General features: G+C 38.3%; 1 protein-coding gene across 1 annotated transcript in view; it reads left to right on the top strand.

Annotated features, from left to right (window-relative positions):
* zmynd10 (zinc finger, MYND-type containing 10) overlaps positions 1 to 12,649 on the top strand; it is a 32,114-nt gene that overhangs the window by 16,634 nt on the left and 2,831 nt on the right. The window contains 5 exon segments of the mRNA XM_048606364.1: positions 810 to 913; positions 5,478 to 5,650; positions 7,910 to 8,035; positions 9,250 to 9,371; positions 10,973 to 11,098. Coding sequence (XP_048462321.1) covers positions 810 to 913; positions 5,478 to 5,650; positions 7,910 to 8,035; positions 9,250 to 9,371; positions 10,973 to 11,098 — 651 coding nt within the window.

Below are 12,649 nucleotides of genomic sequence, written 5' to 3'. Positions count from 1 at the left end.
TTAAAAGTACATTAATTTCGTGCTCATTAAGATAAGACATGTTAATACTCGAATGAAAGCATACCATATTTTGCATCGAAGCACGCCAAGTGTTTAACTTCGGAATAGTGCATTCAATATTTTTCAGACCCCAATACCTGTATAAGTTCTTCAACAGTGAGATGGTATGGTTTAATATACCAATTACACTCTCAGCATGTTTGAATAAGATGTTAATTTACTATTCTGTTTATTTATTAAATTCTTATGATCTGAACTGATGTTATTAATGGACAAGTTAGATTCCAGACAGGAACTAGGCCTGATGGGTCATATTTTGAGTTGTTTCAGTTTTAACAAAGTGCTATCTTGCTGAAACAGGTTATCTGATGGAGAGGTCCTACAGACAGGAGAAAAGTAAACAGTGTACATATTGAATGCTTAATATATCTACGGTAATGACTACACATGAAAGATGCTTTGTGTATGTCTCATTTTGGGAGATCCTGCAGATGTAGAATGCATTGTTTCACTAACAGATCAATGATATCAATTATCGAATTGATGTACGTGGGAGCTTTTTGTGTGCAAAATGGCAGCCACTTTCACCACAGTACAACACTGATTAAATTTCTGGACAATATTTAATCGACTGTTAAGTACTTAGAGATGCAAGTCTTCCAATATATGAATGCAAATTTTTTCTTTACTTTTGAATAACACAACCAAATTTTAACAGTACTTGCCCAATAAGTTAGACAAATATATATGCTCACATCTGTTTTTTTTTTGTCATATTTTGTTTTACTGTGCATTGTCTTTATGCGTAGCCTGCCATTGTGTGTTCAGACACGACTCCTGAATACACACAATATCCCCTGTGTGCTGGTTCATCTGCTGGAATATTGCCCCTGGAGCCGATCTGGTCCAAAAGGTATGTGCCTCTGACATTAGTTGCCACAAATGTGGCTCAATTTGATACATAACAGTGATTCAGTAGATTTTTTTCCTTATCATTTGACATAAATTACTACTATTTCTGGCGACAACTTAGCACAAAGGCAGGTCTGATCTTTGTTGGAAGTAAAGGGAAGCTGTTGGGATTACATATATATTAACTATGTGGAGAACTGGAAGATATTAATCTGTTTGGACACTTTCTGGAATTAAAAAAAAAAGTTTCATCGTCCTTAATGCGAACACATCTGCCTCAATGTTGCTGATGGTTACCACACTGTCACTAGATTGTTCTGTTACAGAGTTTGTGGAAAATACAGTTATAGTCATGATTTTATTTGTAGCTAAAATTACTGCAGACCGCAACCAATCAAATAGATGCAAACTATTAATTAATTGAAAGTTAATTTATTTTTGGAGATATATGACTAATTTCAATTTTTTTTCTGTAAAGTTACACATGCACACAAAAAATGTAATTGCAATGAGATGTACAACCTTTCATCAGTACCTGTGGTACATGAATCACATGGCCTGAGAACACTTTACAATGACTCAGGTGATCTTTGTGCAAAATGTCACTATGATCAGAAAGCAGATGGACTGTTCATAAGAAAACAGCAAATTCAGTCATCATGAGCAGGTGATGTTAGATAGTCTGCTGTTGTTTATGATACATTATTCTCAGTCTATTTTCTTCTGATTCTTGCTGAGACACAGGTCCACGAGTGAGGAGCAATTGCTGCCTAATGGAAACATTTGTCACATGTTCTCCAGAAACAAATTTCCAGCAAGTGTCACCAGAGAACTCTCTACTTTTCCCATGTTGCATGAGTTGCCATAATACCGGTTGATCACCCTTTATATCTACCATCAGATATGAATTTGATAGGTGTTTTTTGTAGTTTGATGCCCTTCTTGCAGCTATAGGAAAGATGTTGTTAAATTCATAGGATGCGGAAAAGATTTACAAGCATATTTCTGGGACTAGAGGGTTTGAGTTATATGGAGAGGTTGGATAAGCTGGAGCCTATTTCCCTGGTGTGTCTGAGGTTGAGGGGTGACCTTATGGAGGTTAATAAGATCATGACGGGCCTGGATAGGGTGAACAGCCTGGATAGGGTGAACAGCCAAGACCTTTTTCCCAGGGTGGGAGAGGGCTCAAGTTTAAGGTGAGAGGGAGACTATTTAAAAAGGACCTGAGGGGTAACTTTTTCAGGTAGAGAGTGGTGCATGTATGGAACAAGCTGCCAGAGCATATGGTAAAGGTGGGTACAATTACAACACTTAAAAGGGATCTGATTGGGTATTTAAATAGGAGGGGTTTAAGAGGGATATAGGCCAAATGCTGGCAATAGAGACTAGGTCAGATTGGGATATCTGGATGGTGCAGACGAGTTGGATTGAAGAGTCTGTTTCCATGCTGTATCATTCTGACTCCTCATCTAGCCAACCTACAGACTGGCACTGATGTATGCTGTCTTGCTTGCACTAGTAACCTGAGTTTTCTTCACTGCTTCCATGCAAGGCAAAGAATTTCTCTTCGTTCCTAATTTCCCATAAGATGGTGGTGAGCTGTGGTCTTGAATTGCTGCAGTTGGCTTCGTGTAAGTATATGTACAGACCTGTCAGGAAGGGTGTTCCAGCATGTTAACCTGATGATAGTGATGGAATGGTGATCCAATTCCAAGTCAGCAAAGCGTAAGACTTCACAGAATTGTGGCACAGAAGAAAACCATTCAGCTCATTGTGCCTGCATAGGCTCTTCAGACAATCATCACTACCTAGTACCAATCTCCTGTGTTTTCCCCATATCCTTGGAAATTATTTCTATCCAAATAATCATCCAATGCCCTCTTGCATGCTCAACTGAACCTGCCTTCCCCATATTTCCAGGCAGACTATTCCATATCCTAACTACTCACTGTGAGAAAGTTGTTTCTTCTCGCATCACCCTTGCTTCTTTTGCATGTCACTTTAAATCTATGCCATCTCATTCTTGTTTCTTTTAACAAGAACAACTTTACCTATTAGAAATAGGTTTTATTGTTATGTATACTCAAGTACAGGAGTACAATGAAAAGTATGTAATGTTGCCACACCCAGTGCCATCTTAGGTACAAAGTACCTCGTTACAAATCTTAGGTACTAAAATAGATTAGGTGCAAAAAAAGACAACCAAAGGAAAAATGCTAAAAGTTCTACATTACAGTTCTTCATAGTATAGATTAGTCAAATTAAGAAATAAAGTTAATATCTAGTGTATCCAGCTGGTTAATATTTTTGAAAACCTCTATCAAAACTCATCTGTCCAGGGAGTACTATCCCAAGTTCTTCAATCTATCTTCATAACTGAAATTTTTCATTCCTGGAACCATTCTTGTAAATCGCTTCTACGTTCTGTCTAATGAATTCACATCTCTCCTACAATGTGGCACTCATAATGCACACAGTATTCCAGTTAAGGTCAATCAGATGTTATTATACGAGTTCAACATCATCTTGCTGTTGTATTCTGTGCCCCTATTGATAAAGCTGAGGAGACTGGATCCTTTATTAACTGCTCTCTCCACTTGTCCTGCCATCTTCAATGATCTGTGCATATACATAGCCACGTCCCTCTGCTTGTGCATCCCCTTTAGAAATGTTGAAAGAAAACCTGAAAGTGGTGCTGTTCCCAAGCATCTGCTACCTTTATCCTTCTAGGTGGTAGGGTTTGAAGATTTGGAAAGTGGTATCAAAGGATGCTTGGCAAGTTGCTCCAGTGCATCTTGTGGAACTGAGATGATTTGCCTCTAATAACCACAGCCATCTTTCTTTTGCTGGCTGATGTCATATCCAATACAGTGAATTTTCCCTTTTACTGTCATTTGACTTCAGTTTTGCCAAGCCTCCTTGTTGCCACATTAGGTTAAGCTCTGCCTGGTTGCTGAGGGCAGACACTCTCACTTCGTCTTGAGTTCATCTGTACGTCCATGTATGTCTGTATTGATGTCAGGAGTCAAGAGGACCTGGCAAACCTAAACTAGGTCTCAGTGAACAAGTTACAGCTGTATAAATACTGCTTGATAGCTGTGGTAGTGAAACCTTCCTTCATTGGGACTTTCATTAGCTCGCTTGGATTTGTCCTACTTCTTGTGGACAAGTTATACCTGGGCAATCTTTCACATTGTTGGGTAGATGCCAGCATTGTAGCTATTCTATAACAGCTTGGCAGGGGTGAGTCTAGTGCTGGAATACACATCTTGAGCACTACTACTGAGATGTTGCCAGGGCGAACCCTTTGCAATATCCAGTGCCTTCAGCTGTTTCTTGACATTACATGGAGCAAATTTATATGGCAGAAAACTGACATCTGTGAGGATGGAGCCCTCGGAAGGAATTCACTTCCTGTGTAAAATAAAACTTCCTAATTGTAGTTTTATATCTGTTCATCCCAAAGATAGAGGAACAGGAATAGTGTTTGTAGACAGTACAGTAATAAGTAAAGATACTAAATTGATAGATTGGAACAGCAGATTGAAAAGCAGTAAACAATTAAGTAAGTAGGCAAAACTGAAAGAGTTCATTGTGGTGGACATGGTGAGGTCATTCATTTTTGATCAGAGAAAGACAAGTTCAAGTATTTTCTTAATGACGAGTTGAGGAACCATGGCAAAACAAAGGGTTTTGAGTATAAGTCATTAAGTAGAATGCATGGTTCAAAGACCTATAATCAAATAATCTATTAGGATATTGGCCTTTATCTCAAGGAAGAAGCAATTCCAAATTGTGGAAGTGATCCTTCAGTTTAGCAGAGCCCTTGTAGGATTAAATTACAAGACTGGACCAATGAAATTCATTTAAATTCCTTTGAGCTGAAAAGCTTCAAGGTTAATCATCCTGTTCTGAAACTATATTGATTCTTGTTAATTGTACAAATGTTGTACTGATAATTGATACTTTTATCTTACTGCAACATAAGTATCTCTGTTAGTTTCACATTGAACCATCAGGCCCAGTATTATTAATGTTGGCTCAATGAGTGAGTCACAGACTAAGCCACAAAGCTATGTTCTGTAATTGTTCTGCTTTGAAGTTGACTTCACAAATCATTGTGGTCCTACAGCTGAACTATAATTATTACTTTTAAAGTGGTGGTTAAAACAATAACAGTTTATGACTGGAGTTGAAGTTGCCAATTATTTATTTGACCCAAACTAATTGGTTGAGAGCTAAACACAAAGTCATTGTTGGGGTTCATCTATAAACATAAATATGCCATCATAAGGAGAATATTCTTTATTCCAATAATCCGGTGGTTAAGCTTTGATAATTCTTTGTTTTTATAAGCCATTCTGCTATGCTATCTTGCACGAAGACATGTGATAAGTTTATTTTTTTAAAAACTACTTTGTGATTCTTTTAGTTCATCTGCAAGCTGAAATCAGTTAAGAAGTGGAGCTCAAATCTTTTTTCCTGATATTATTTACTAGTGAATTTTAACTGAAATCTTTACTGCGTCAGATCAGTCTTCTTTGGGTCTGTTTGCACTCCAATAGGTGAACTGCAGAAGTATGCTGATGGCAAATGGCATACAGTTCCCACTGAGGACAGGCTGAAAATAACCAAACTGGATGGGCAGGTCTGGATTGCATTATACAATCTGATTCTGAAGCCTGACTGCCAGCAGAGGTATGACTTCAACAACTTCAACAAGAACCAGTTGCTAAAGGTATAACTTTTCAGACAAAGCTATGTTTGCCAGTTTCAATTGATGAATAGATTACCTTTTCTTAGGTAAAGAATCACTGAGTTAACTTAGCATTTTTTTGAATCTTTGCAATTTCATCCGTGCCCACTTCCATCTACTCCCAGGCTCTTCCTACATGTGTATATTGGATTCAAGATGTTTATTCTGAAGCTGTAGACCTTTGCATGTTTAATCTATAATTTGTGCTGAATTAGTTCACCTAAGTCAGAAGATCAGTAGTCATAAAAGCGCCTCAGTAGCCCTGAACCAGGAAAGAGAAAATATGCAAATTTGTTTGCTTCCCACAATAACTTTGCTGTATGTATTTCTAGCTATTAGTTCAAAGTGATCTTAAAGTAAAATGTACTCTACCAATGAGTCCACATTCTAAGGAAAAGCTGGAAAGGAAATTTGTCCAAGTTACACATTTTAAAATGTCGGCATTTTGTGTTGTCATTGATTTGGGATTTGTTTTATTAGGTTGATAAATTACAAATGTAATCCCATTAGTTAAGAAGGGGCAGGGTGAGGGAAATCAGTTGATTACAGACCTATATAATACAACTTGTGGGCAACGTATTGGAACCCTGTCATCAGAGAGAGAACAGTTGGAAACGTCGCCACTGATCAAAGAGGGTCCACATGTGTTTGTGATAGCTAAATGGATAAGGGAGTGCCAATGGATGAAATCTACATGCACCACTAGAAGACATTTGGTTGATGTTTTCTAAAGAGAACAGTAGGGCACTTGTGGTACAGTGATAGTGTCCCTATCTCTAAGCCAGGAGGCACAGGTTCAAGTCACACCTGCTCTAGAGGTGTGCCATAACATCTCTGAACAGGCTGATTAGTTAATATCTACAGGGAAATTGAGGAATTGCTCAGGAGCAAAAGCAGGAAGGACATTTTTGCATAAGGGTAGCAGAAATCTGAAAAAGATCTCTCTCCCTATCTTCCCTTCCCACTTCACCCATGTCTCTCGCTTGCTCTCTCGCCTCTGGCTCGCTTGCTGTCTCTCTCGCCACCCCCACCATCACCACCTATACATAGACGTATACGTTCACAAAGAGGTGAAGCATTTTGGAACACTTGAAACTTCCATAACAGCAGAATAATTGAATTTTGTTAAGATCGACTTGAATAGTAGAACAGACATAGCGGGCTGAATAGGTTCCTCTGTTTATGATGATATTGCATTTTTAATGAATTTGGGAAGCTAACTAAAAATGCTGTCAAATTTTCTCCAAATTTCATAGTTGCAGTGAGCTGTAATTGACAGCAGATGGAGATATTAGCACATCTTGTCAGCTGTGCTCTTGTACAATTCCTAGATTGTATTGCCTGTCTCAATAGGTTGAGTTTTTTTAAAATCAATCTTTTATTTGCTAATGCTGCAGTGGCTATGACTTTCTTTTAATTATTTGTACCAATTTGAAAAAGCTATATTAGTTACATATTGTCAATATATCCACTTCCTTTTTTTAAAAAAGATGAAATTTCTATCAAATATAACCATAACCCATAATTATAAAAATTATGACCAGGGTAGGTAATTAGACAAATCAAGTCTGTCCACCGTTCAATAATATCATGGCTAATATGATAATGCTCGTAACTCCACTTCCTGCCAGTCCCCATAACGATTGATTCCCTTATAGTTCAAAAATCTATCACAACTCAGCCTTGACTATCTTTGCTGGGGAAAGAGAATTCTAAAGAGTAACAACTGAGAGGAGGAGTTGAAGAAGAATCCCATTTTAAAAGGGAGACCCCTTATTTTTAGACTGTCTCCTACTTCTAGATTCCCCCGTAACCGGAAGCCCCTTAGAATTTTGTATGTTTCAATACAGTCACCTTTTGTTGTTCTAAATTCCAAAGAGTTTAGGCCAACCTACTTAACCTTTCCTTATAAGACAACCCCTTTTATTCTCCGGAATCAGCCTCGTGAACCATATCTTCTGTGAGAGTTTGATGGGCTGCTAAACCAAACTTCATGCAGCTGAGAATGATCCTTCAGGACTAGCATCAAAATACTACATAGGACTAGTCGTAGTAGAACTGTAGATTTTTCTTTAAAATTCCTTCAGAATGTGAACATTGCTGACTCGTCCAGTGTTTACTGTTAAGGACAATTATAGATGGACAAGATGTTGATGGCCAATATTTATGAAGAGTCCAAGGTCAATAGATTTTGATGTTCTGACAACATGTAACCGTGTGATAATTCTTTTTGTTCATTAGCTGCAAAGCTTCCTGACTGAAGTCGTCATTGACCAAATACCCAACTTGGTGGAGTTGCAACGTTTCCTGGGCCACCTTGCAATGACAGACCCACCTCCAGCAAAGAAAGATCTTATCTTGGAACAGGTCAATGGCAAACACTGCAATTAGAGATACGTTCTGACCTACCATAAATATAAAGCATTGAACTGTGTTAGCTCATACAAATAATCTCCCAAAGACATCTTAATGTCTAGAGTCTTGTTGCATAAAAACTAATTAATAATACCTGATATCTTCATCTTAATCTTCATTTTACCAAATTCTTGTCACAGTTCATGATTTGCCACATGAAAAAAATTATGTGAAACAGATTTAACTCCTGAATTTTGGGAAAGATAGCTCAAGCCTTTCTCTTGCTTTCTTTTCAAGAATAGGAGCAGGAGATTCATGACCATAAAATTTTTTCCCAACAGGAAAAGAAAAGTGGGGACAGAACGCTTTTGGGCAGTCTTTAAAGAATGCGTGTCCTAAATTAGAAGTCCTTGAGTGCAGAAATATCGGATCCAATTCATAGCAAGTCCTAAAATTCCTATTGCAGACATTCATTGGGATGTTATTTAGTTGAACTGTGCCTTTCTTATCCTCTTATCTGATTTCTTGAGTTTTAGGAAATTGTAGAAGAAATCGATTTTTACTGAATTTGTCCCATATGCCTGGATCGTTCTGAACCCAATATCCTTCCTCCTGATATTGCCTCTGCTTTCAGCATTGATATTGAACCTGAAAGCCAACGAAACCAAAGTTTTTAAATTGGCAAAAGCAATGAACTTTTAATAATCAGTCATTAATTAAAGAACATCAGACACCCTCTTTAGAGTTTTGAACTCAAGAATTAAGGCTGTGACATATGCAGTTCTCTGTCCTTGGTTAAATTATTCCCATTTCATCCTCCAATTCCTAAGTAATGATTGTGATCTTCCACAGGATAGCACTGTGCAATAATTCAGGTAAACTACCCAAAGAATTGTTGCATTATACGTACCAGAGAAGCTTCAGGTAATTGAAGATTAGTACACTGTCTGTATTAAACCTACTCTGTTAATAAGTGAATGTCTGTAGAAAAGAAATAGTTTGAAAGAAGATCAGCGTTCATACCAAACTGGAAGGGCCTGTCTCTGTGATACGTCTGCACTTAAAGTACCCTTTTGTTAAGTGAATTTTGGATTGCTATCTTTTAAAAAGGGAGACAAGTGAAATATGTTTTTGAATAATTATTGTTCAGCGACAGGATGTGTAAATAGAATCTTTTCCTGCTCTCCTCCAAGTTTTATGTGTCTCTTTCTTCCTTCCAATATTAGGTTCCTGATATCCGAAATAGGATCATTCAAGAAAACTTTAACAAATGGAAAGCCCTTGCAAAGCACCAAGTGAAAACAGCATTTAACCCTTCTGAGCAGGATTTGCGTGAACAAGCCCAGAGGTGAGTGAGTGCTTGTTTTCTCACTTGTGAATTCAAGACAAAGAATTGGTTTCGCTTGAAAACCAAATGGACGAACTTGGAGAAATACTAGGGACTATACTAAGAAGAGCCAAAAGAATTATCAGTGCTTATAATGAAAACAAATTCATTCTGGAGAGATTATTTTAAATTGTTAGAGTGGTATTAAAGAATTTGTTTTACATGTGGGTATGCCTAATAATAAATAAGTCTCACAAAGGCAGGTAGTCGTCCTCTGGTTCACGCAAGCCACACAAGAAAGGATCTGTTTTACCTTCTATATTACATTTTGAGTATTAAACACCCCAAACATAATCTGTAAGCTCTCTCATTTCTTTTTAAGTAACTTTTTTTTCCTCACTGAGGTGATGATATTGCTTTTAGAAAATGTATTGTTTTCCCATTGTAACCATACAAAGTTGGAATCAAGCAGCCCCAATTTCAGTACAGTATAGGTTAGATACAGTGATTTGATTCTCTGTCTATCATAGTCGAACAGTGCCTTACATGAAGTCTCAAGAGCACTCCCTAATATAACAATCTGGCATATTTATTTTCACATTAACCATTCTTGCATCACCCCTGAGAGCGATTTCCCCCCCTTTATTTGTTTTCACATAGATGTTGCTGGCTGGAACAGCATTTATTGGCCCATTACTAGTTGCCTTTGAGAATGTGATGGTAATCTGCCTACTTGAACTATTGCATCTTTGATGTAGGTAGACCTACAATGCTTTTAGAGAAGAATTTCTAGGATTTTGACCCAGCGACACTGAATGAAGGATGATATATTTCCAAGTCAGAATGTTAAATGGCTTGGAAGGGAATTTTAGGTGGTGGTGTTCCCATGTAATTCCTGCCTTTGTCCTTCTAGGTGTTAGTGATCATGGGTTTGGAAGATACTATCTAAGTAGCCGTAGTGAATTTCTGCATTGCATCTAGTAGTTAGATGCACGCTGCTGCAACTGAGAGTTTGTCTGCAACTCTCAGTCCGTGTAGGGAGTGGATCTTTGTGGATGTGGCGCCAATCAAGCGGGCTGCTTTGTCCTGGATGGTATCAAGCTTCTTGTGCTATTGGAGCTGCACTCATTTTACGAATGCAGCACCACAATACTGATACAGGCTCATGCCAATCAGTAGCTGGGCTGAATCCCTAAAACTCATCGCAAGATTCCGATACCCACCAAAACATTAGATTTGATTCGCACATCAGTCCTGGAAGTGAAATTAAAATCTGATAACCCTTTGCCTCCCCTGACATTTATACTTTATAACCCCTGATCAATGCCAACCAGGGGAAAAATGAATCTCTTCTACTAGATGAAATTCTGTTTGTAGCTGGCCAACTGTAAATAAACAGCATGTCCTAGTCACAACATCCCAACAAAATCAGTCTCACTGATTACTATTAAATCATAAAATATAGAGGTCAGACATGACTGAGAGAACATTGCAACATTGAGCTGTGGGAGATTTCAAATTCTGCTTAACTGAGGGTCTGAGAATTGTTAATGAATGGCATTGAAGTCAATGTACATACATCAACTATAGTCTCTCTTTTGGCTGTTCATTCCTTTACATAGATTGACAGAAACTTACAATCTGGATGTGATGGAGAATCTGATTCCAGATCACCCAAAATGTGGATTTTGTGGAGCAGAGGCAGCAAAACGGTGTTCCCGGTGCCAAGTTGAGCGGTACTGTCGGAGGTACGGAGCTAAAGACTCAATGGTGGATTCTTATTTGTAAAGCTTATTGCTATAAGAAAATAAGCAACTGAAAATTAATTAGAAGTCCCTTTTTACTGAAAGCTAAATATCATTTCCAGCTTTCAACCCTTCACACAATCTGTAAACTCCCTTTCCTTTTAAATCATTTTTTTTTTCCTCACAGAGATGAAGGTGTTTGTTTTACAAAATGTATGTTCTCCCATTGTAAGCATTTCAAGTTGGAAACCAGCATCCCCAGTTAAGTGCAGTGTGCTTTAGGTGCAAAGTGAAGCTCCCTCTTCCCTAGTCCAATTGCATGTTTTGATATAAATGAAACTTTGAGGAATGCTGGTTGGTCTACCCCACTCATCAACCCTTTCATGAAATCATCACCCAAATTCAACTACCCAAATGTTATCCTGTGCATATGAATGCAGCACCAATTCAAGCCCTATTAGACCTAGACAGCTCAACTTCATGGGTTGGGAACTTGTTCGGAAAAATAGAAAACAATTACTTCATTAGAGGCATACTTGGGATAAGATCATTTGAGAAAGCCATTGCTAAGCTTTAAGTGAAAATTATATTCCTATGAATCTGTATTCCAGCCCATCATTCTGTGACAACAGCTTATATTTATATAGCACCTGTTCAATTACAAAATGTCCCAATATCCTTTTCTGAGTAGTATAAACCCAAATTTGATGCAAAGCCATTCAGGGAATATCAGGAAAGACGACCACAAACCTGGAGGAAGAAAGTATGTTTCAAGGAGCCTCCTTAAGCAGGACGTCAGGGTGGGGTGGTTAAGCAAGAGAGCTCCAGAGTTTAGGTTCAAGGCAGCTGAGGGCACGGACACCAGTAGTAGAGCAATTCAAATCATAGGTGCTCAAGTGACTAAAATTAGATGTGTAATGTTATCTCAAGGTTGTAGAGCTGGAGGAGACAACACAAATAGAGACAGGCAAGGACTCTTGGGGATTTGAAATTGAGGTTGAGAATTTTAAAATCAAGGCATTGTTTACCTGGACCACTACTCATCATTAGGTCAGTGAGAGCAACGGTAATGGATGAATTGGATTTAGTGTCTGTCAGGATGCAAGAAGCAGAGTTTTGGATGACCTCAATGTTATGGAGCATAGAATGCAGGAGATCATACATGATTCTGTTGTGCAAAGTCAAATCTAGAGGTAACAAGAGCAGGAATAAGAGTTTCAGCAAGAGTTGAGCTAAAGCAGGCACAAAGACAGGCAGTTTAACAGCGGTGGAAATAGGTGGGTTTAGTGATGGTGGTAATATGAACTGGTAAAGGGGTCATCTTGGAAACAAATATGACATTGGCTGTGAACAGCTTGATTGAATTTCAGATAGATAACAGGGAAAGGGATGGAGTTAGTAGCTAAGGAGCAGCATTTGTAATTGGGATAGAAAAGGAGGGCACAGTGAGATGGAGGATGAGTAGGACGGCAGGATGATGTGGAGCATGAGTGAGTGTGTACAGTATGGTGGAGGGTGAGTGTTTGGGAGGGCAGGGTGAGGTGGAGGGTGAGT

This window comes from Rhincodon typus, chromosome 16 (genome assembly GCF_021869965.1).
Source record: "Rhincodon typus isolate 14 chromosome 16, sRhiTyp1.1, whole genome shotgun sequence".
Classification (NCBI taxonomy): domain Eukaryota; kingdom Metazoa; phylum Chordata; class Chondrichthyes; order Orectolobiformes; family Rhincodontidae; genus Rhincodon; species Rhincodon typus.
Note: the sequence above shows the minus strand (reverse complement) of the source record. Positions and strands in the feature narration are given on the sequence as shown.